The 25,447-nt window shown below is 40.0% G+C and overlaps 1 protein-coding gene across 2 annotated transcripts; it reads left to right on the top strand.

Annotated features, from left to right (window-relative positions):
• Positions 1-443: 443 nt before the first annotated feature.
• sh3tc2 (SH3 domain and tetratricopeptide repeats 2) lies at positions 444-18,783 on the top strand. 2 transcript variants are annotated; one of them, XM_062426295.1, is made up of 22 exons: positions 444-625; positions 5,609-5,707; positions 6,981-7,112; positions 7,762-7,889; positions 8,083-8,188; positions 8,374-8,517; positions 9,487-9,685; positions 9,868-9,941; positions 11,212-11,407; positions 11,663-11,799; positions 12,008-12,058; positions 12,201-12,505; positions 13,516-13,710; positions 14,079-14,939; positions 15,031-15,251; positions 15,358-15,524; positions 15,756-15,933; positions 16,031-16,181; positions 16,470-16,592; positions 16,780-16,930; positions 17,053-17,249; positions 17,635-18,783. In XM_062426295.1, the coding sequence occupies exons 1-22, from the start codon at positions 583-585 to the stop codon at positions 18,538-18,540; spliced, it is 4,764 nt and encodes a 1,587-aa protein (XP_062282279.1). In that variant the 5' UTR covers positions 444-582; the 3' UTR covers positions 18,541-18,783. The 2 variants fall into 2 exon arrangements, with proteins under 2 accessions (XP_062282279.1, XP_062282278.1); XM_062426294.1 differs by lacking the exon at positions 444-625 and adding an exon at positions 4,643-4,763.
• Positions 18,784-25,447: the final 6,664 nt, after the last annotated feature.

The following is a 25,447-nucleotide window of genomic DNA, read 5'->3' as shown; positions in this document are numbered from 1 at the left end:
ATGGGAAGAACAGTCATAGGAGTCAGGGATAATAGCTCTTATTAAATAGGTCAACATATAATTGCAACTTGACCTCTTTCTTCTGTTTCAATCCTCTTATAGACTCTTATATTTACACATTTTGACAGTAAAGAAAAGTGTGTGTGTGTGTGTGTGTGTGTGTGTGTGTGTGTGTGTGTGTGTGTGTGTGTGTGTGTGTGTGTGTGTGTGTGTGTGTGTTGGTCTTGAAACAAGGGTGAGTGAGAAAGAGAGAGAGAGAGAGAAAGAGGGAGGGAGTCTGGAAACTTGTCCCAAAGAAATGATGGGAGGAGTTACAGCAAAAAAACTTCCTCAGTCAGTGACATGCCGTCTGGGATAGCCTCTGTAGGACTCAAAGGCACACACACTCACACTGACTTAAACACTCTTACTTTCTTGTTCTGTTATTCATTCTTGACCGACGGTCCAACAGTAGAGAATGACGGCAGTTTGGGCAGCTGTCATTACAGGCACTTCACCAGTTAAATGGTGAAACACACACCCACTGGCACACACACACACACACACACACACACATAGATACACACACATTCTGTCACACTCATGAGGAATGAAGTGACAGGGGAGAGCTGGCAACAACACAGAGGTAAGAGTTGCTTTTTTTCTGCTTTAAACACTTCTGACCGCTCTGTTAGTCTTACTGTGTGTCGTGAGCCTGATTCTGTTCAGCAGGTTTAACACAGCTGTACTTTGTACTTGGTCGTATAACCATAAAGTTGTTGTCAAATCCAGTGGGCAGTGACTATAAGGACGTGATTAGAATTCCTTATTCAGCCCATAAATAGTTTGATAGTGCAAGCAGAGAGGGAAATCTTCACATAATCAAACATTTTCTTATGTCTCTACTCCTCTTCTGCTTCTGTTTAGTCTACTTTTAATGAATTAAAGAGTGTCAGATAGTGGAAATAAAACCAAAGAGCCTGAAAACTTAATTTGTAACCATAGTTCCACAATGTTTATTTCAGAGTTGTACAAATGCCGCTACAGTATGCAGCGGTGTGGAATCTCCCTGCAGGGAGCACTGTCCTAGACACACAGGCATGTGAGTGAGCTAACAGGGGGTTAGTCTAAACTTAGAGCCCATAACCCCTATCTCATATTACTCTCTGCTAAATCTTGTACCGCATATTCCAAATCTACAAACCCAGATTGCACTCAAACACACACATACGCACACTCAAATGACCCTGTTTGTCATGCATTTGAACACAGCCAGACAGCGCTGACACCATATGTTTCTTATTAGGTTAAATGTTATTGTCATGGACTGCTGAGTGTCACAATTGCAGCTCAGGATTTGCTGTGGCTTCAGACTGTGTGGGGGGCTATAAAGTCTTTTATGGTATGTGGTCATTGGGTTTGAGAATCCCTGTCATTAAAGGCAATACACACTGTATTTGTGCCTTGTCATATGTTCAATCGCACGTATAGTTTATGTGAGGCTTTAGTAAAGCTGCCCACAGTGTGCAGTCATTCAGAAGAGGAGGTGTTTTAATCCTGCAGCTGCCAGGGAACAATAGCTAGATCCACAGGTGTACAGTAAAAATGATATTGTGATTTTGATTGCATCACCAGAAATCATATTACATTGTTTGTATTCCTGTTTTAATGTGGATGTAGCGCTTTGCGGTTTGGAGACAACTGTTGCCCCTCGTGCAGCTCCTGTTGCTGACAAAGGCCTGGCATGTGACCATACAGCCTATCAGCCATGAGCAGTCTTTTTTTATTAGATTAGGCTGAATATGTTGCACTATGAGAAACAAGGAGAGGAGTGTAAAGAGTGTCAGGATATGCCCTGACACGCCTCCAGCCTGTTTACAGCTTTCTGCCTCACAAGATACACAGGCACAGATTCAATCATGACCACTCAGCCGCCACATAAACAAGATGAAGTGACTGGTCTCAGACAGGAATATCAGCCTCTTTGTCTACAGGACATCCAAGAAGTGGAACGGTCAGGGCACAGATATTAGAAGAGACAATACATTTCTGTGATCGGGGATTAGATGCTGTGGCAGCTGACACTAGTCATATAATCATGAATCATGCGAGCAGCTCTCCTTCTGTAATGTAAAACTTTTTTTCTCCATCATCACATCAGATCAGTCGGCTTGCCCATCTTTGCTCACAGTGTAATTAGCAATATGTAGTACCTAGACCAGCCATCAATGTTTAGAAAAACGTCAATGTTTTATCTTGCAGAGATATTAAAGGACGGATTCACAGTTTTTCAACTCTGTCTAAAAACAACAGTCAGGTGCCCAAATGAACAATGATATTGTTTTTTCTTGCCATAATCATTCCTCCTGCTCACACTGGTTATTAGAAGATCCATTCATAATGCACTTACAATTTAAGTGATCAAGGCCAAAATCCACAGTCTTTCTTATGTGCAAAATAGTATTTAAAGTATTATATGAAGTTATTATGAAGCTTCAGCCATTCAAATTAGTCAAATCAAGTGGATATCTTTCAATATTACAGTCTTTTTTAGAGCCAACATCCCTCTTTTTGTGATAAAACACTGTCTAAGGAAACAAAAAGAGGGAATTTGATGCTAGAAATACTTTACATGTAACAGATATCAACTTGATATGATTCAATTTCAATTGCATTTTTGCACAAAATTGCACTGTTGGCCACTATCATTTACAATGAAAGCACATTTGAAGAGGATTTAGTACTCTACTACAGCTACTCCTACTACTATTGTACTCAAGTCAGTATGAACAGAAATAATTATTACAGTGAGGAAAACCTCGTTTAGTGATCATATGGGCATCTGATTGTTGTTTTACGTGATACTTAAGTGATTGTGAAGCCCTTCTATTAATGAGTTTCTCCTATTTTGGGTAAGCATGAAAATAGTACTGTATATCTCGGAACGTGAACAGTTTACTCACAGTAGTGGTATCAGTAAAGCCGATAGTAAAGGGAACTGAGAATGAGGCTATTTAAAAATAATGAACTAGTTGGGCTGTATGTGTACCAATCATATACAGTAACTATAGATGCTACCATTCATCATCAAAACAGATGGCTGCTGAGCGTGATGTTTATTTAAAACATAGAAATAAGGTCTCCTCCATTATCAAATTACATTTCATTTCTAAAGTGGCTTACTCAAACAAATTCCATTTGCTTTTACACAAGAAATAATAAAGCTTGAAATTCAGTATTGATTTTTACTTTTCTGCATTCAAGACAAGAGATATGCTGCTTTAATAAAACAAGAAAATTCAGTCATTTCACTCCGAATTATTTGGGTTGCTTTATCCATCCACAATGTTATATTTACTAACATTAGAGGCTAGACTAATCTTCTATTAGTGTAATCTAAATCATAACATCATTACATTTTAGAATATTACCTTATTCAAGCCAGCATGTGTATAATCTGAATCACTCAGTATTGTATTCAGTTGTGATTTTATCCAGCTTTATCTTTTTCTTTATTCTATTACAGTGTATAATGGTATACTTTCTGTTTTAATTCAAGAGTTTCTGCATGAACATTGACTGTAATATATGACACAGCCTGTTCGCGAACATCACTCAAAGATGCGTTCAATTCTGGCACTAATTACATGATTTGTTACCACATAAGTAATCTCACTGTTTTGGAGGATATAGCAACTGGTTTCGTCATGGTTATGTTATCCCTCTGTTTGCAGTATGCTGTGGAGAACATCCTAGTATCAGCTGTTGTTTTTTTTTCCCTTTTAAAAGAATATTGAGAAATTAACACTTCAAGGGAGCCATTGCTGCATTATATGTTATTTCCTTCTTGGATGGTAAAGGGTCATATAAGGCCGTTGATTCTGACCTTACCATGACAGCAAATTCCACGAGTATGAGAATCCCCAGTTTTATGTGTGTGTCATTTGAAGCCTTGAACAATGAAAACCTGCACTGATACCCCCGCCGACCAATCTCATCAATCCATTTTACCTACATATTTTGCTTCACGGTGACCTAATAGTGCAGGATGATATTGCTCTGGTGTGGTGATGTTATATCGCCTGTCTATTACTCATCTAATGGCTGAGAGCAGAGTTGTGATGTGGATAAACTGATCCTCGATCTATACCACCAGGCATCTCTCACCCCCCTCCCTGTGACCTTGCAGCCTGTCCCTCCGTGGCATTGCCTTACAGTGCATCAGCAATACATTATCCGAGCAACACGCACAAAAGACACACACATTGTCTTTGTGAGACACATTCTGTGCATATTTTCACACAGGGAAATTCTCTCTGAGGCCTGCCCCCCACACAGTCATACCAATCGCAGAGAGTGCTTTGTGCTTTCACTGACTGACTGGGCAGCGACTGAGGAGAGAGAGAGAGTCTGGTGGGAGGAGGTGGATGGAGACAGCAAGAGACAGAAGGATTACAAAGAGAAGCAGACCCATTCAGATAGAGACGAAGAGATACAGCTTGCAAAAGGGGCAGAGGAGACACATCCACTATACTGTAACTGGTGGGAAGAAAGAGTGAGCAGGGCAGGAAAGGGACTACAGAAATAGGAAGGGAAATGGGGCTTGTCCAACAGAGAGGAAGAGAGTGAGTTGTTGTTCAAGAGGCTGGAGGGAACTGATGGGATGGCATTGATCTCTGGGAGCTGCCGGCTCTTGGGCCAGATGGCGTCTTGTTGCTGCAGACCGCTGCTCAATTCCTCCTGCTGTGGACCGTTCATCAAAGTCTGCCTCTCCTCCTTCACAGGTCGGTCCCAGCCCGCTCTGTGTGGTACGACTGTACCATCATGAGACACGCTGCTACTTTAAGATAGGCAGACAGGAGCATAGGTCAATATACAACATGGGTAACACGCTTAGCCAAGAAGGTAAAATGGGCATGGTGTGTTTCTGTACTGTACTGTACTGTAGCAGCATGACTGTGCCTGTGTTGACTCAAGCAGTCCTGTTGGTGCTAACTGCGCTCTGTGTTGTAGGATGGAAAAGAATAGGCTGTTGTCCTCTTCAGCATAATGTCATGTTGCATTGTGTTACTAAGTTGTGCACCCCATTGTCTTGTTGTGAATGCTTTGCATCAAGATAATACTGTTTTGTTGCGTTTTTTGCACTGACACAGCATGTTGAACAAGAGAAAAAAATGTCATTTCAATGAAAAATATTACTATTGATGTTACTTTTTGGTTCAGAGTTTTTCCCTTTTTTTCCAATTTAAGATGGTGTCTAAGTGTGTGTCTGAAAACATGTGACCATGTTGACATAAAAGTGTGCTCTAAGGAGTCAAGGGCAGGGCAGCTGTGTGAGTCTGGAAGTTTCTCTGATGTCAGTGCAGCTGTGTGTCTGTGTTTATCATTGTACCCCTCAAAACACTGATAACTCCTCACACTAACCAATGGCTCAAACTTTGCATTTCCAGTGTAAACCGCTGTACTCATCTCCCCCAGTGACATTAACTACCAACCCCTGCATAACCAATAACATGTTTTTTTTTTTAAATGAATGAAAACTGTGACAGAAAGAAGAGGGGATAAGTAGTAGAGTAAATCTGTTCTTTTTTCAGGTTCATGTTATACTGATTCGTTCCCCTTTTCACAGACATCTCTCCTGCTGAGCTGGATGCTCTTTGGAGGGAACCGCCGTACACTCTTGGTGGAACAAATGAACACTTCTCAGGAAATGACACCATGACTCAAGGTAGAGCATGTTGCACAATCTGAAATTGCGTTATTAAAGACTCCTCTGTTAGTTTGGAGCACAAACAACATCATGAGGCTCATTTGAGAAGGAGCTGTGCTGATGTCCCTGCGGTCACAGACTGAGGAAGTGTTTGGGACATCCTCCCTGTACAATGGAACAAATAAGGGGGAAGCCTGCCGCCACTTTATGGCAGCTATAACGCGTATCCATCTGGCTGATATTTATAGGTTTTGAACAGTTTAAGATCCTGTTTATGTGTTGAGGTAAACGTACTAACTTTTAAACGCTTAATTCAGTTATTCCCAACCAGGGACCCTGCAGTTGCCAGGGGGGTATTTGTAAAGATTATGAAGTCAAGTCATTAGCTAAACTTATTTTAAAAAATAGAGGTTACGATAAAATTTTTTAAATAAATAAATCCACATGTTAAGTTAGCTGTAACACATGAACACCTAATTTTACAACCAAGCAAGCAAGAGTATGTCAAAACTAGTTAGCAAGTGGGCAGAGAAGATTAAACTGTTGGATTTGTGTAGAAAACAGAGATCTAAAAGTAATGGATAAATGGTTGTGTAAACATTTTAGAAGAATGGAACCTAAAATTCATGTATACATTGCGGTAATTGTTCTGAATTCTTTGCATCAAGATAATACTGAATACAAACTTGACTAAACCAACCTAAACGGACTGACTGACAGTTCAGTTGTATGAAAAAAGTCTTACAACGCACTTCACTTTTACACAATTTATAGTGTTATAATATCCTGTTTTATATGTAGTTTGGCATCAATGAAGGAATAATTGAGTTAACCTGGCAGGACTGTGGGGGTACGTTGGACAAAGGTCAGAAAAAAGGTTGTTCTAATGCAACCTATAGCAATGGACTAAACACTGACCATAGATATGATTATCTGAAATGACAAAACAGAGATTGCCATCATGTGTCATGTGGTAACATTTCCAGTGAAATGTCAAAGCCAGTCTGGAACTTGTGTTGTAATTGCAGCTGACTTTGAACCGCACTTGATGACCCTCTTGATAAAATTGTTTCCACATATTACACACCTGTCTTTATCAGACATATACTCTATATACAATACAGTGTTTAGAAAACACTGTCTTAAACCATACAGGGTTTAGTCCTCTACTGTTCTTCAGTGTGCATAAAGGAAAACCACGTGTGCTCTCCTTCTGGCCTTGAATCACAAAAGATTACATCTTAAACTTAATCCAGTACTTTCTGTCCTGATTTTGTGTCCTTGTGTTCAGGCGCAGGTGAGGAGGAGGACGGTCCAGTGGTGGAGTCAGGCGAGGGAGGAGTGGAGCCAGACAGTTATTGGAAGAGGAAAGAAGCCTTTTGTAGAGGAAGTACTGTGTCACTGGGCGAGAAATTCTCCTCAGGTACATTTCAAAATGCTTTTGCCATAGTCCATTATCTGACTATGTATACATCAGCCAGTCTAAACTAGTTATAGCTTACACACAGACGCATTTCCCATGAATATTATATTCATGCATACTGATAAAGCATTTCCCTGCCTACTAATGTATTGCTCGGTCAGCAGTTTAGCCCCATCCATCAGATTCCCTCAGGTTCTTCCTCTCAAATGGATTTAAATGGCCACCATGAGAGTCCAGTAAGAGGCCTAATAGCATTATTATTCCTCTGGAGACTAACATTGTGCTCACAAAGCATCTCTCTGAATTATTAGCTCCTATAGAAAAATCTTCTATGAACTCCTAAAAGTTTTGTCTCTGTTGCTGGTAGGCAATAAACCATCTCATCCCTGTCTTAGTTTTAGTTAGGTACAGTTACAGACAGAAAAATACAGATGTATTCATGCAGATGTGATGCATTGACAAAATAATATTCCTTTGTTTATACCCTTAGTGGTGACAGAATGAATGTGAAGTCCTCTTCTTTAATCTTTTTTCTTTTCAGTTTATTTCCATGGAATTAGTTTTCTATTCCATATTATTCCACTGAAAAAAAACAAGTCATGTCATTTATGTGCGATTAATCACAGTGTCCAACTTGGTCTTTTCATAGAAATTGCTTTGTTGTTCACCGGGAAGCGGCGCTCCAGTGTGGATCCTGACCGAGCCCTTCAGGAGGCCCTGCGCACCCGACTCCGAGTGGTGGAGAGCAACAGCCAGGACGTCATCCAGCTCTTTAAAGTGAGTGACAGTCAGAGCTGACAATACAGACGTTCCCCAGACATTGCTGCGCCATTAAAACCTTCTGACATCATAATGAAAAATAATATGCCTTAAAGTATGTTATATAACACACTACTGTGATATAGTATCCTGTATATGTTGGAGATGGATGGATGTTAGGTTACTGAAACAGGATACTTTGTTTCTGCAGGACTTGTCTGCACGTCTGGTGTCTGTCCATGCAGAGAAGGACAGCTTTGTACTCACATTCAAGACTGTGGAGGAAATCTGGAAGTTTTCAACTTACCTTGCATTAGGTAGGACTAATCAAAACTGATTTTACATTTTACTCTTATGTATTGAAATATTTTGCTATCAATGCATTTATTGGATTTTTATACTTGCAAAAGTGTTGATAATATTACTGGCTATTAATTGTGATATCATTAGTGTTGTCAGCATAAGAAGTATAAGCAGTATTTGTATCTGTATTCTATCCCAGGCTATGTGGCTCGCTGCTTGGAGAACTTCCTGTGTGATCAGTCCTTCTGGCTGGACCAGGAGCTGCTCAGTGACTTGGAGATCAATGTAACAGTGGATGAAGAACATCTGGCCACCCTCTACCTGGGACTTTTGCTACAGGAGGGTGAGTATAGTTTTACTTCGCAGTCAATCATTTATAAGAAACTTTTGAACATTTTAATTTTTAACACAGAGGTTGGAAGAGTCACAATGTCAGTCAGTCCAGTAAGTGTATTTGTAATACATCAATCTGTAGCTTGGTAAGTTAAACATGTGGCGTTAGCAGGACTCTAAACTGAGCAGTGCTGTGTCGTCTTTTTCCAGTCTTTGACTATAATGACTATATAATCTTATTCTTTAAAGCAGTCATTGTTAGATGTGTCTTAAATCTGTTAATTGTTAATTTTACTGTAATTATACAGTTACTGACTGCAGCTGCCATTTGATCCCATTATTCTTAATCCATGTTTGCACTGACCTTAATTAACACTAAGAAAAACTAAGTAATGAACTGCTTCACATAACTTCACACAAATTATAGCCCTGGATGTCTTATATTTAGTTTGGGAGATCTTGTTCCCTAACGTGTACTACTGCAGTAATCTCTAAACTACAAAAGCTTTTTATTTTCTTTTTATTTCTGACTACAGCTTCCCTTTGTGTTATAAATATCTCCCACAATTGAATTAAAATAAAACTGGACATGTCTGTGTTTTGCCAAAGTAAAACTATTAGACTCCCTACCCCCAAGAATGTATATTGATTTGCTCCTGCCTAATCTACACAGACATCAGTATTTTCTCCTGAACATTTCCTCTAGGCAAAAAGCTTTGCGTAAATGTATAAAAGGACTGCAGTGCTGGCAAGCAGTGATGAGAATTGCATTAACTTAATAGAGAGGGATAAAAAGCATCCATCATTTGCCCGTGACTGAATGAGGGCGCAGCAGCTGCACAGTAGCAGATGTGCTGATCTTTAACTTAAACGTGACTTTTCTAAACACAAAACACTGACTAATAACACTTTTCATGTCTGGATTTATACATTCTTACTTAGGTAGAGGTTGCCTACTAATGAATCAGTCTCTTTGCAGGATCCTTTTTTGCTAAGGCGCTATTCACGAGAAGTGAGCTGGATGAGGATGATGATGAACGGTTGTCATTCAAAAAGAATGACTTGCTAATGGTGAAGGACACAGGGCAGGACATGTGGGAGGGCACCATGCTTTCCTCAGGACAGCATGGCCAGGTGCCAGTCAACGCCATGCAGCCGCTGCCCTACCCCTTCTATCAGTGAGTCACTCCTCATATGAGAAACCTCTGTCACAAATTCATTGACGCATGCTGTAAGAAAAAGTAGAATCAACTCATTGTCTTTTCTTTTTTTTTGCTGAGTAAAAAGAACAGTGCTACAGTTGTACATTTGTACATATAAATTGGCATTGTTTGTTTAACTACACTTCCTTCTTGGTCAGGTGGTTCCTGAGGAAGGACCAAGGCAATGTTGGATGCTCGCCAACAGCAAAGGAACCGTTTGGACATCCACTTGGTAAAGCCATATTCTACATATACATACATACAGTCACATGCTCAAACATGAGACACATATGTGCTGAGCCCAGGTAGTGATATTTAAGGCAAATATGTGTGGAATTTGAAGATTTCTGATGTTGGTGGCCTCTGGTGGTAGTATCAACAATGACACTATGGTATCAGCATGTCACTATATGCCCCCTCCCCATCTGATCTGATCTTGGGACACTGAGGTTTAATTTCTCAACAAACAAAAAAACGTATCCCATGATAGAATTTGAAAGATGCTGTAATTAAATGTAATTATACGTGTAATAAATGTACCGTTACTAATCAGTATTTTTATATTTGGCTCAAATGACAAAATGTAATAGTGAAAAGGGCTGCTCCTACTGACAAATCCACATAGAATTGTAACACAACTTTGCATTAGCATCTTTCAGCTCAGTGTTTTAGTTCTAAAGACTGCAAAAATGCTGTCATCATTGACATCAAGGTACTGTATGACATCATTCAGACAGATCTAAGCTTTTTTTCATCCAAAAAACAATGTAAAGATACAGTGTGTGTTACCTGACCAGCATCAAATGGCAGACTGGAAGTTTGGAAGTGGAAAACTGAGCATTTAGCAGCTAAAGCGCCTGATATTTCCATCAGGAGTTGGTGGAGAGGAACATGGAGGAAAGTAAATGAGAGGCTAACATTCATCAAGTGGAATAATGACTACAAGTTAAACTCTAATGTTGCCCTGTGGTGGTAAAAAAAATAAATCATTAATGCAGGTAGTTTGATTTTAGAGTAATTTCACTTCTTCCCAAAGTTAGACAAAATTATGTGTCACTTTTTAAGTCTCTGTGTGCACAGAGGTCGGCTTATAGCATAATTGACTTCCTACATGTCTATTGTAAGAGCAAGTTCTTCAAACAAGATCAAAAGTTCCTCACAAAAGGTTATAAACACATTGTCTACAGTAATTGTCTCTCTCATGTAACTTAACTGTACATTGTGTTTGTGTACTGATTGCACAGAAAGAAGGGCATATCAAACCCAACCGCTTCTCGTTTACTGGAACACACAGCAGTGCACAACCTCAGCATATCAATACTAATATGCTCATGTGTAAAAAGTAGCTCTAACCCATGTGCACTTGTGAAAACACTTAGAAATAGCCTGTCGATTCCTCACTTTCATATAAGACATTATAGTAACATATTTATCATTGACCAGAAAAGTATCAATATCTTTTTTGCTTGACTTAATCTCATTCTCCCCATTTACTACCTCAGTGACAGGTTCATGTGTAGCGGTGGTTGACTACAGTCCAGTGGGGCAAGATGAGCTCCAGCTGAGTCAAGGTGACATTGTGGAGATCCAGGGTCTACTAGTCCGAGGCCTGGGCATATTCATAGGAAAACACGCTTCCACGGGTCACACTGGCTTCGTACACAAGGCAAATGTCAAGCCTCTGGACACCATACCACTGTAAGATGTCCCGCTTTATAGTTATATCATGCATGCCATGCCTTGAATTTAGTAGCCTGATGATGTTGTGCGTCATTTCAACTTTAAAGGCCTTTATCTTCATCAAATCCATATTAGTTACCTCGAGTTTATAGTCCTCTGCTTATCTTTTATGAAATCCTATTTAGTGTATCTGCACTCTGGACGGGGTGGATCAGCACAGCAGGCCGGGGAGACAGCTGAAATGATAATGCTGCCTTTGTTTCCCCCGCACAGAGATGGACAATTGGTCTTTCTGACTGAGGAGGAGAGGGCCAGCCTGGCTCAGATTAACCCATGTAGCTCTGAGCCAAGTGACAGTAGCCTGCTGGAAAGACTCTTCTCATCTGACATCAGCTCTGTGTACAGGCTAGGTAATGCTCAAAAGATGTTGTGCTTTTAGTTGGGGGTTGTGCTAGTGAGCCATAACTGAAAAATAGGTCATGTTTGGTTTGATATGGAGCTCCTATTTGTTTCCTAAATAGTTGTACTGTTTATGATTCCTCCTGGAGAAGAAATAGTTTCCCCCTCTATCCCCGACTGGAAAAATGACATTTAAATTGATTTGCCTTGTGTTTCCAGATAGACTGGATGACTCTGACTTCATGTACATCAAGAATCAGCCAAAACATGGTAATGATTTATATTTAATGGTGTTTTTGAGCTTAGTGCAATGAAACAGCATGAATACACAAAACAGAATTACATTTATTTACCCAAGTTAACACATGTTACAAAAAAGCTCAAATCTAACCGGCTAATTTCTTCTCCCCAGATCATAAGGTTCCTACAAGCACCCGTCAGAGTGTCCTGTCAGAGAGAAGTGGAGAGATAACCCCCTACCACTCCTCTCCTCGCCACTCTCTCTCTCACTCCTCTCCCCGCCTGTCCCTCTATCGCTCCCACAATCCTCTGCCAAGGGAGGGAGAGCGCCTGTCCTTCACGCTGGACGACACTTTCAGGGAACTGGACGAGTTCCAGGAAGATCCGCCTCTTTTCTTGGAGGAGAACAGCTGGGAGGGAGACGAGTCGGAGCTCAGTGACCCCACACTGACCCTGCTCAATTGCGATCACTTCCAGGTCAGCAGAGTCCCAGTTCAGTCATTTATTTATTTATTTATTACAAAGCAGGCCCCAAGCTTGTTGACATTTGATTCCTTTCTTTGTTTTTATGCCTATGGTAGGTAATATTACCACTTTATCATATTTTATGTACATTTGAGAAATGTAGGTTCAATCTGTAGGTCTGTACAAGAAACAAGATTTAAGATTCAAAACTGGTGATGGATTGTTTGCATAGCTTTATCATTTTAGAGAATGGCTAATTAGTAAATAGACACAGTGCTTTTTAAAGTTCCTTTAGCACCACCATCATTCTCCTTTTCAGCTCATTTATTGGCCTGTACTGTACTTCAAACCTTTTCATGTATCAAAAAAGTTAAAAAAAAAAAATTTCATACAAAGTTTTACCAGTTGTCACCATTATTTGAAAGAACAGATCTTTGGTATGCCTTTATTATGGCTATCAAGATCATTCTGATGAAAGCACTTCATGTGAGATATGTTATGTGTGGATTTGGTGGCGCCAAAGCATGAAGAGAGACATGCTGTATGTCTGCATTGATAAGTTACTTACTGTTTATAACATTTTTTGAGCACCACCACCAGACCACAATTTTAGGCAATTTGTCTCCCTTTAAACCCATGTCTCTTCTGGTTTTCAAAGGCCTGTATGAATACACTGATGTGCTGTGCTCGGTTTTAGTTGATTAATTTAACCATCATTTCAAGGTTTTGTCAAAAATTGCATTTCTGGTTGAATCAGTCAACAATTTGTCAGGACTTGAGGTTGACTTCAGTCAGTTGTGCTGCTTCAAACAAACTTTGGCCTATTGGCTGCAAGTCTTTAACACGTTCCAAACCACATTGCACAGTACAAAGTCTCAGGTTTGAAACTTGAAACAGGAATCTGTTATTAAAATAGAAACTATGGGTTTATTTACTTGTGTCAGCTCCATTAACTCTATTTGTACTAAACACACACAGCCTGTCAGGGGACCCTCTGTAATTCTTTCTTTATTTCTTTCCAGGAGGACTTCTTGCCCCTGTATGACCTGCAGTATTCCTTCCTCTGGGTGACCTTCAATGGGAAGAGCGAGGATGAGCTATCAGGGCACCTCGAGAGTGTCAGGGAGTGTGCCAAGAGGATGGACATGCACTGGGCACATCGACGGGCATGCTTTCTACTGGGAAGACTCTGTGCCAGGAAGCTTAAGCTATCCCAGGTTTGTGCTTTATATTCACCATTACTTTGTTGTATATGTATGTTAGTTGGTCTGTAAGGGGCCAAAGCACACAGTGCAATATCATTTATATCACTAAAGTTTAAGTAATACAATGGATTGTATTGTATTTCTGCAAGGAACATTTTAGCCATCAAATTAAATAAAAACTTAAACTACTTTCAATAAACAATGGTTACTATTGTCAACCTAAAGGTGTGAGCTGCTATAAATAATAGATCCAGCTCAACATCTCTTATCTAAATTTCAGTCTATCAAGTAATAATAGTAATATACTTCCTGGGTATGTTGTCCTTTGTAAGTCTACATCTGTTAGAAACCATTTCCTAAATATAAATTCTCATCCTCAGGCACGAGTGTACTATGAAGAGGCATTGAGTGTTCATGTGGACAGTTTCTCAGACATACCACTGCTCATCGCGCTCATCACCAACCTCACCGCTGTCTACCTGAAGCAGCGTATGACAGACAAGCTGCCCCACACTCTGGAGAAGGCCAGTGCCCTGATCCTATGTCTCCCCAGCCACACCTTCACCTCCATGGATGAGGTTGAACTGCTGAAGCTGCTCCTGAGGAGATCTGTGGTCATGGGGGACAAACTGCTTGAGGCCCGCATTTGCTACCTCATCTCCAGCCTCTTCCTCCATCTCAGGAAGACTGATGATGCCCTTCCGTTTGTTGAGCGCCTCCAGTTTCTCTCAGTGACTCTCTCCGCCGCTGAGGAACGGCCTATAGCTCCTTTGGACCTGAACTGGCTCTTGAGCTTGCTCTATCATCGCAAATACATGCCTTACTTAACACTGGCCTCACTGAGCCTGGACTCAAGACAAGACCACTCCCTCCACGACGCCTTCCAGAGGATTGAGTTGTTTATCAGGAACTCAGTCCGTCTGAACCCGTGCTGGAAGGAAGGAACCTCCCTGCTCCCTGCACAGATTGTGGTTTACCTTCAGCATGCCCTGGCCATAGCTGAAAAAGGGGAGGACTTAAAGACCCAGAGGGACCTGTGCCTAGGTTTGGCCTCAGTCTACCAGCAGCACGATGCTCTTGATAAGGCAGTGTGCTGTGCTCAACAGGCAGTGGAAACAGGAGGTCACATCAATGAGGAGGAAGGCTTTGAGGCCGCTGTGCTGCTTGGCTGGCTGCTGGTGTTGACAGGACAGGCTGAGAGGGCTCAGGGTGTGCTGCAGCCACTGCTTACATCACTTCAGGTACAGCAGATTAGCTCAATTTTAGTTTTCCCTAGCTCTCAATGACTTATTCCTATAATCTGTGTCTCTGTGTGTCTCTCTCTGCTCTCAGGGCACGGACAGTCCCACTCAGCGAGGAGTGATCCACAACCTCTTGGCTTTGTGTCTGAGGCGGCAGGGTTGCATCCGAGAAGCAGGCTGGCATCTCCATTCTGCCCTGGTAATATCAAGGGAAAGCGGAAACCAGAGAAACCAGGCCCTGGCATTGGCCAACCTGGGCTGCCTGGCGCTGGATGTGGGTGCATCCTTGGTAGCAGAGCGCTTCCTGGTCAGGTCGGATATCCTCCCTATCATTTGTCTTCTAAATAGCGCAACAATGAAACTGTGACAGGACATAATGACAAATAGTTATTTATTGTGATGGTTATTGTTTCACCAGATCCCTGCGCCTTTTTCTGGAACTCCGGGAAAGCCCCACAGATGAGGAGCATGTTCAGACCTATCTTTGGCTGGGCCGGAGCTACAAAGACAGGGGGAAGAGTCAGGACAGCAGGGCGTGTTATGAAATGGGGTTATTAATTGCATTACATGCTAGAAACTTGCACAGTAAGTACAAATTAAGGGTGTGAACATAAGTAACATACTGTATAATCAATATTAATTGTAAGACTGTGCTGAAACACTCCATTGATTATTACTCAAATCTGAAATAAGACTTTGTTGTAGCTAATATGAGAGACTCAAACTGCTTTACGTTCTTATTTAGTATCAGATACTTACCAAAGTAGATTTTGCTTCAGGCACAAATGGTAACCAATTTGCTATGTTTCCTCATAGGTCAGATGGTGGTGGCCAAGGTGCTGAGCCGGCTATACGCTGACATGCTGCTGTATGGTCAGAGTATCGTCTACTATGAGCACTGTGTGTCAGTATCCAGAGAACTGAAGGACAAGAGACTGGAGGGAGAGTATCTGGAAATCCTCAGTAGCCTTTACCTCTCGCTCAACACTGAGAAGTAAATTTCTTTCCCTTTCACAATCTTTTTTTTGTTGTTGTTTTGTTTTGTTTTATGAGGAAGAACATAACTGTCAATTTTGGATTGTGTGGTGCAGATCATCTCGTAAATCTCTGGACTACACCAAGCAGAGCCTGAGGATTTCTATTGATTTGGGCAAGAGAGAAGAAGAGTCTGAGACGTGGTTACAGGTGGGACGCATCTATTATCTCATCCAGGAGGACGAGCTGGCTGACATGTACCTGCAGGTGAGTAGGGCTGGGGCGATGAATATTTTTCAGTCCATTTCTTTTCCTGGTTCTACCCTTTTGCTATCGTACTAAACTTGTTGTATGCCGGAGCTCCTCATTTTTCAAAAGCAAAGATAGTGGCTTTATTACATCCTCATAGCTGCTTTGATTTGACATGACATTTCAGTTTTGAACAATGTTTTATGCTCCCCTTATTAACACAGTTTTTAATCAAACTCACAAATCACAGTCTAATGATGAATATACAACCACTATAATAAATTAAGTCTGTTGTTTGACTGACAGGCAGCAGTGAAGACAGCCCTGCGGATGAATGATCCTCATTTTGCCATGTGCATCTATGAGGAGGCAGGAGATGTCTACTTTAAAGGCCACAGGAACAGAATGGCATCACTGCCTTTCTACAGGGTAAGTCTGAACACAAAATAAAATATATGTGATACATTTTGTTCACATCAAAGCTGCAGTGTCACAAGGTAGCAGTTTTCATAATAAACTAAGTTTTACTTTGATTGCATTAAATTATTTTTTAATTCTAGATATCTCGGCATCTCATGGCATGTCATTTCATAAAATGATTTACATTTTTCTTCAGGATGGCAGTCTGCCATTTGCACGAAGCATCAAGGACATCCATTCAGAGTTCCGCTTTTTGAGTAAATTGACTGAACTGTTGATGAATCAGGGAGAGCATGAGGAGGCTCTGCAGTACGCTACACTGGCTGTTCAAATTGCCAGCAAAACAGGTACTGAGTAGAAGCACAGCCTGCTGTAGAATCAATGCCATATAACTGTGAGTTCACATTTAAAGAAGTAAAGCCTGTTACAATACTGCTGGCCCAGTTCTACCATGATTGTTTTTCCCTAGGTGTGAGTGTGAATGAGAGGACAGCCTACCACCGGCTAGCTACAGTCTACTACAACCTGCAGCAGTACGAGATGTCAGAGAACTACTACCTCAAGTCCCTGTCTCTCTGTACGCCCATCCTGCAGCACCCAAGGGAGGCTCGCTACTACACACAACTCTACTGCAGAATTGGAAATATCACTCTACACAAGCTCAAGGTACAGGAGCAGTCTAAAATGTAACTGTAAACAAAATTCAGATGCCAAAATTCAATTTAAACTGGCAAGCACTCCCATAGACATTGACTAAATCTTATTTATACAGGCTAATGATGTTTTCACGTTAACTAAAGCTTGATTACACCTTTAACAAATCATTTAATTTCATCTATAATTTCTAAATGTGAATTGGGTTTTTGCTTGAAATACAAAACAAGTAAATAACTTTTCACAATGAAGATATTTCTATTGTCCTGTCAAATTTTCCTGTCAAAAACAGGTAGAAATAAATTAAAGTAGAACCATGTTTGCACAAAAAGAAAATATATTTTTTTAATTCTTTTGAGATCTTTCTTCTGACCTCTGCTTGGTGCAATCTCTCCAGGATGCTTTTGATGCAGTGGGCTACTTCCAGATGGCTCTGGCGGCTGCCCTGGAGGACCAAGCTAACCCTGAGGCTCTGTATGTGGTGTACATGAAGCTGGCCGAGATCCATGGCAACCACATGCCCGATGTTCAGCTCTGCCAAGTTTACAGAGACAGAGCCCAGAGTCTGAAGAGAGTTCTGGCTGGAGAGGAAAACATGGGCAATGCAGACACAGAGTCTGGCCAGAATCAGAAAAATGTTTCTGATGCTGATATGGAACATACAGAAAGTTCGCCTGAGAGAAACGTAAATGAAAACTGTGAAGGTGACTCATTTTCAAGAACTTGTATGATGCAGGCAGACACAGAGCATGGACTTAGAGACACTATTCTTGAGAATGGCAACATGAAAGAAGATCACAGTATTCATCCTCCTGATACTGACAGTCTTTGTGTGTATGCCTCATCTGAGACAGAAACCATCACCAGTCAGTCGTACAGTGACAGTATTCTCACAGAGTCCTTCGCTACGGCAAAGGAGCAGATCACAGACTCCGGCAGCTCCACTGACACTTTCCAAACTTATCAGAATCAAACAGATCAGGACGATTTTATCAAAGGCCACTCAGACTTTAACACTGACCACGATGTGTCAGGTCAAATATCTGTTAATGTCACAGGTGACATCAGTGGACAAACAGATTCACAACACACTGATTCTAACATTCAGGATGAAGAAAACACTCCCACTAAAGAAAGTGATGTAGATGCAGATCTTCAGCAGAAAGATGGCAGCCTTGAGAAGAGTCGATCCGATACCGACCAATCAGAGACTGTTAGCATAAACGAAGATAAAGCTGTAAACATGGACAATACAGCTGACAAACATAGTCAACACATGGATTTAGATGATGGATACTTATAGTCTCCCAGTTGCACTTAAGGTTCTTCACTGGCATTTCCTTAGTCCGGTCATGAGTGTATTGTCCGGCAAACTGAATGCAACGTTCCAGCCATATGGCACTTATTGTAGGACAGATGATGTCAATACTGTAAAGTTTTCAGAGATTTAGTAACTTAAAAGCATGTACTTTTTTGTATTATGCATTCTGTGGTTATTACAGTGCATTATGCTTGCATATGTTTTCTAAATGTGTTTTTGTATCTTTGGAAGATATGTCTCAAATCATAAAGAATGATATTTTGTTTGCTGAGTGTTCACTCTTTGCTTTTGGGCTTTTACATATAGGAAAATAGGGGCTACACAGTGACCCTGCAGGTGTAAAGTGGAACAATGTTGGACAACAGAAAGAAAACACAACATTAGAGAAAACACAATGATATTAAAAATGAACATTTCAGGAAACACAATAACATTAACAGTAAGAAAATGTTAAAGAATACCGTTGGAGCTATTCAATAATTTTCCTTTTATTAACAAATCCCATACAAAGTAAACTCTGTAATGCATACAGTCTGTCTGTACTGATGGCTCTGTTATGCTGTGGTGGGCATTTTGTTTGGGTCTACTTGTCCCCTTAGAGGAAAGGGTCACCACAAATCAATACAAAGTTGTTCTGAGTGATCACCTTTATCCTGTGATGAAACATTTCTATACTGATAAGAGTGGTCTCTTCCAGGATGACAATGCTCCCATCCATAGGGCACGAGGGGTCACTGAATGCTTTGGTGAAAATGATGTGAATCATATGCTATGGCCTTCACAGACAGATGTGGTACAAAAAAATTAACTCAATATAGTAAACAAAATTCTTCAGCTACATGAGGACGTATGTGAGGGTAAAACAGAAGGCATCTGGTTTGGAAGGGACAATGCATGACCCTTGATTGACATGCAACATAGAAATGACTGAATGAAAATATTAGGTATACAAAACTGTAGTGAGAACTGCTATGAAAACGACTGGTACAAGTAAGTAAGGAAAGGGAGATAGAAGAACTATAGACGTGGGAAAATAAATCAAATAGTTATAAAACTAAAATTGTAATCATAAAAACTTTTCTAAATTGTTGTTTTTAGCTACCTTTTTTTCTCACAATGAACAGTCAGTAAAGAAAAAACTACATTCATTTCAATTTATTTTATATGGGGAACCAGGGTTGAATTGTTTTGATAAAACTGAAAAGTGCCCTATTGACATCTGTGATGAGGATGAAACTATTGAACATCTACTCTTAAAATGTCAGAGGTCTAAATATGTGTGGAGGAAAATGACAGTTTTTGTTTCATTTGTTTTTTATCATCTTGAACAGGTGTCCATAGTGCTACAGGTACTGTACAAGGTGCTACAGGCATTGTTTCAAGATTTTATATGAATTTTAATTCATTGTATAGGGAAATGTTACATAAGGTCAAAAGAGGAGAGAGTATGACTTTTTCAAGGGGTTCAAGAGGAGAAAACACTTATCCAACACTACATCACTACCGTGGGAAGAAATTCAAGCTACTTCAAAATGTTTTTAACTAAGTGGCTTCCCACATACAGTATGTCACAAAAACTTGGAATTGATTCAGATTTCTTCCCACACTATGTGCTAAACATACATTTTCCACCTTTTGTTCAGCCAGAGGATGGGCTGATCCTTTGTTTTTTCCCCCCTGGAATTCCACTGTTTTCTGAAATAGTATAGTTCTCTCTGATTTTTTCAAGATTCAAGATTCAAGATGCTTTATTTGTCATTCATCATGTCAGACATGTGAGCGAGATGTAGTACTCAGGTCTCAGGATTTGAAAAATAAATGAAATCTAATTAAAATCAGGCTAAAACAGGCTAAACATCATATAACAGGTTAAACATCATGTGATTTACCCAATGTTTCTGTCACACTTTACACCTCTGAGGCCACCACAGAAAAACAGAAGCAGCATCATTTATTTTAACAATAATGCCATGTCTCGAAAGAACCACAAGAGTGAGCTATCATGTTGGTTTTTGCCTTTCTGTAAAAGCCAGTAAGATGGTGTTGGTCCTTAGTATAACCAGAAGAGGGCAGTAAAAGACAACCTCTAGGTCTGGTCTGTGTCAAACCAGCTACAGCAGCTCTTCACAACAGGTGAGATACAGAGGAGTAAGGAGTAAAACGTTTACATCATCCTTCCTGGCAGCAATCCAAAGGGTCCTCTGTCACATTTTGGGTTTAGTTATACCTAAGGTCCAGTAATGAAGTGGTACATATACAATATGACACTGTTTGGGTTTTATATTTTAATACATTTTGTGACATTATGAGTCTAGAATACAGACAATAATATCCAATGATTTGATCTCACATGTGATTTGGCCTAAATTTAACCACATTTTTGGAGAGAAAAGCATACTTAATAAATATAATAAATCATTGCTTAACATGCAGACAAATGCAGAAATAAAATACTAACTATACTGCATATGATCAATTGGCAGAATGGAAAAGAGAGCAGGCAGGCAAAAGAGAAGCGGTTAAGAATGACATTGTTGTCAAACATGAGTCAAAGGAAGGGATGTTTGCATACATACTGTATGCTAGACAGTGTTGCTGGGCTTCTTCCTTCCCACACAGCCATGAGTTTAGCACAAGTTCAAAACAAGTCCAATTGTGCCAAAACAAGCACTGAATTGTTCTTCCTTTTTAAGTATTCCCAGGGCTACTTTCAGATGAACTTAACAGTTTACATGTTTACACTCAGCGCTCCATTGAATAATGCGCAACCACAGAAGCTCATTAATATCAAAGCAGAAAAACACAGAGGTTGAATTTTCTCATGTGGCCCTAAACAATATGTGAAACCCTAAGTAACTTAAACACATAACTGGGAAAGAAACAGTGAAGGTTAAAAAAAACAACACAAAATACCGGTTTATTATTAGTTGTAGTTTAATGAAAAGATGTGTCTTCCAGCTAATAACAGCTTGTGACTTTATGAATACTTTCTTTCAGGAAACAATCTCTTGTGACTTCCTTCTTAAACAAGCTGATTGTCAATGACCTTTTGAGCTAGATGGTATTTTCAGATTGAGAATAACCGTACTACCTGGAAACCCATGGAGCTAATAAACTTAGAAGGACCTGGTATATAACAAGTTTAAAAAGCACAGCACTGTATAAACTGTTCTCTGCATGTCTGTTAGTCAACACAACCCTTACCTGGCCTCTAAAGTTAAGATCCAAAATTGTATGAACTTGAGAAATGCAGAAGAGGATTAGGGCCAAATATGAAACATTTATTTGAGTTCTGACTTTAAAGTCAGAATTCTGAGGTTAGTCCCAGAACTCGAGTACATTTTTTTTTAACATGTGACTCCAACTGTCTTCTGTCGAAAGTTTAGTAGTTGCTACAGTTGACACATTATTTTAAGCCATGGTATTCGTCTGTGTCTAAGTTTTGCATATTCACCTGTTAAGTATGAGGTCAAGACACACAAAACAACCCAATAATTTAAAAAGATAGTAAGTTAAAAGGGATAAATGCATAAAATAATGCATATAACCTATGTTTGTGCCAGTGGATCACTCTGAGGTGCATGCAAGTACAACAGTAGAAGGTAAGAAAAATTAGTGTTGTTCCATCATCATTTTATCATTTAAAGATCTGTTCCACACTTCTTTTTTTTTAAAAGATTTATTTTTTATATATATATTTTTTTTTATTTGACAGTGGGTGGCATAGAGGCCGACAGGAATCAAGGAGAAAGAGACAGCAAGGGGAATGACTTGCAGCAAAGGTCCCTTGTCGGAATCAAACTAGGTACGCCGCCTTTATATAGCATGTGCCTGAACCACAGCTACCAAGGTGCTCTAGCTCCATACACATTTAAAGATAGAAAAATAATCTGATTTGAAATATAATTTGTGTCTGATATGGGGTTTTTTTACCAAAAGGATTTATTACTGAGCTTAAATCCTTAAAATAGCATCTACTCCTGTCCCCCATAAAAAAATCCAAAATCGATAAATACACAAATGTTTTTCATCTCAAGTTTAACTGCTGGACACAAGATGTCTTCTACACTTTTGAATTGGAGGGCAACTTTAAGTTTTACTTTTGTGATATTTGTGCTTGCAAGACTAACAGGAAAAGATGTGTCAGAGAGCACTTCAACCAAGAAGTAAGTTGCAATTTTAGGAAACGTTGGCCCTGCTTCCGTTAGAGTCACAGTCACACTACTGCACATGGTCGAAACTTCCCCACGGTGTCTAGTGATGAGTAAAATTACATAATGCAAGAGGCATAGAAGGGGTGCACGTACTTCCAACAAGACTTTGAGGATAATTTGTTGTTTTAGTTGTCACATAAGAAAATAAAAACTTGATGTTCACCGTTGTCCTCTGCACATATTGGATATTTCATTTAAATTGCTTTCATGCTAACATCTTCCAAAGGCGGTAGAGATGATTTTAAGATGAATTTGATGTTAGTCTCTCTTGTCGGATAACAAAAATAACAACCTATAGTACTTCAGAAACTTTGATTCCATCAGTCCCTTGATGCAATTATAGAGTCACATGGTGACACACCGCTGTTCTAGTTTAAGTTAACTGATAGTGCTCATTTAATGGTCTAAACAAAAAAACAAAGAGTCTTAGTGGGGACATAGCTGATTCGTCACAGTCCAATTTCAGTTTACTGTACATAGAAGACACACACACACACACACACACACACACACACACACACACACACACACACACACACACACACACACACACACACACACACACACACACACACACACACACACACACACACACACACACACACTCATCTTCACTTTTCTACTTTGCCCTGTCCTTCTCCACCTCACCTCACTTGCCAGGAGATAATAACACTCTTCCTATGTAATCCTTCACTGTTGTAACAGATGAATGAGTTAAGCATCATTTTTCATTTGTCATTTTCCATCACAGGTGAACGGAGAGTGTGTGCTCTCTATAATATTGAGGAAAAATGACTGTCTAAGGTTGACCGCTCCAGTTAACACAATCTCAAGGCAACTTTATCTATGCTGTCAGTGCCGTCCCATAAATTGAATAAGGTCAAACTATATCAGCTCATGGTGAAAGTTTGGCCAGCACTATTAACTGTGGTTTCACTCTATGTCTATACAGGTTTTCATTAGAACGGGGTCATAATAGTAGCTGTCTCTTCTCACTGGCTGTGACCTAAATGTGAAGTTGTAAATATCTGGGAGGGTAAAACCGTCTTGACATCAGATAACACGTTTTTCAGGTTCCATTTGAACTTGTAGGAACATAGTTTTCTTTTCAGTTCAAGGGCAACGTAATTCTTTCCATGTTCATGCTCTCTATGTGCAATTTGGTTATAAATGCATACACGTTTAGACTGACTTTCTCTGCATGTTTTTTCTATGAAAATTTAAAAAATACATCTTGGAATCGCTAGACTCACTTTTTTTCCCTCTCTCTCTTTTGTCATGGCAAGCATTGTTAGAAAATGAAGTACTGTGTGTGCATTTGCCTGCTAAAACCCCCCACCCAAGTATTTACTATTGGCCCGAGTGGTGTTTTAAATACAGCACATAGCTTCCATTTCACATGGTGTGCTCCTCTGTTAAGTCAGGGTTTACTGTTGGATACTTCTGTGCCACAGGACATTAACCATGAGCCTGTAAGACCACACACGCGCGCGCACATGCACACCTACACACACTTGGTGGTTTCCTCTGCGCTCCAGCCTTCACACTACATTATATGCATATTTTTAGTACCATATTAGGCATTAGACTTAACAGACAAGCATCTTTGCCTCTCATTTAGTAAACACTGTGAGTATGTCAGGGAATTCTGGGAGAGATCATTTGTAGTGTTAAAGGGATAAAAAGCAATCACAAGCAGACTGGTTTTGACGTGGTGTGACACGTCTGGCAGTGACAGGTCAAAACAAGGAATTCCCCCTCTCGTAAGAGCACTGCAAGAATGTAACCGTCATTCCTTCCGGTGTTTGTGTGTCTTTCTTTTTGGTTATTTCAAAACTGTGAGATTTACAGTAACTTAAGAAGACACGTTCTATTAGAGCCCAGCTGTTTGCGCACATTTAAGGGACAGCCTGATTTTTGTCAAGCTATTCCCATACATCAGTCTTCTCTGCGGAGCAGACTGGAGAGTTACGATGACATAGAGCTGCATGGTTAATGTAAGCCATCCATTTCAACAGTCCTGCTGATGAATGTACAACAGTGAAGCTGCTGGCTATTAAATACAATCCACAGCTCCTCTCTGAGAACAAGACTTAACTGCAGTTAGTCAAAACCAAACTCTAGTTCTTTAAAAGTCAATTCCTGCACCATAGAACATCATATGATGTACAATATTTAGTTATCTCATCCTCCTTTGTATTCAAACCAAACAGAACAACTTCAGCATTACATAAGGGGTTCAAAGAAGTCACACAGTACAATACAGTTGCTCACCATTAAGAATACAATGCCCCGAGACAGCTTAGAGTCAAATACAGCAAAATTGATTGCTTGAAAGCAAATTATGACTCTTATTTTGTTCAGATAATTGAGCCATTAGGAGATATAGATAAAGACTGAGCTGGGGCACATTTTGAAGATGCTGCACTGCATCTTCTTTTTCCTATGTTGATGTGCCAATTCATTCACATATAAACCAAAAGTCATCCACTATCATCAGCAACATGGAGACAAAAATGAATAGAACTTAAAATAGGAAACTGACACTTGAAGTGTTTTAAAGTCCATCACTCACTACTGATAGTAAGCAGTGAATTCATCATGTGTGACCACCCATATACTCAGTTAAAACACTTTCTTGACCCTTTCTGAACCAAATCCAGAATGCATTTTTC

This window comes from Scomber scombrus, chromosome 9 (assembly GCF_963691925.1).
Source record: "Scomber scombrus chromosome 9, fScoSco1.1, whole genome shotgun sequence".
Lineage (NCBI taxonomy): Eukaryota > Metazoa > Chordata > Actinopteri > Scombriformes > Scombridae > Scomber > Scomber scombrus.
This window is presented reverse-complemented; position numbering and strand designations above follow the sequence as displayed.

What these genes read in the sequence shown, in the direction of transcription:
- sh3tc2 (XM_062426294.1), top strand. Translation starts at nt 4,643, where the DNA reads ATGGCATTGATCTCTGGGAGCTGCCGGCTCTTGGGCCAGATGGCGTCT. An exon ending in GGGACTTTTGCTACAGGAGG is followed by an intron (nt 8,518 to 9,486) that starts GTGAGTATAGTT and finishes GTCTCTTTGCAG; the next exon opens with GATCCTTTTTTGCTAAGGCG. An exon ending in CTGCCCTACCCCTTCTATCA is followed by an intron (nt 9,686 to 9,867) that starts GTGAGTCACTCC and finishes CTTCTTGGTCAG; the next exon opens with GTGGTTCCTGAGGAAGGACC.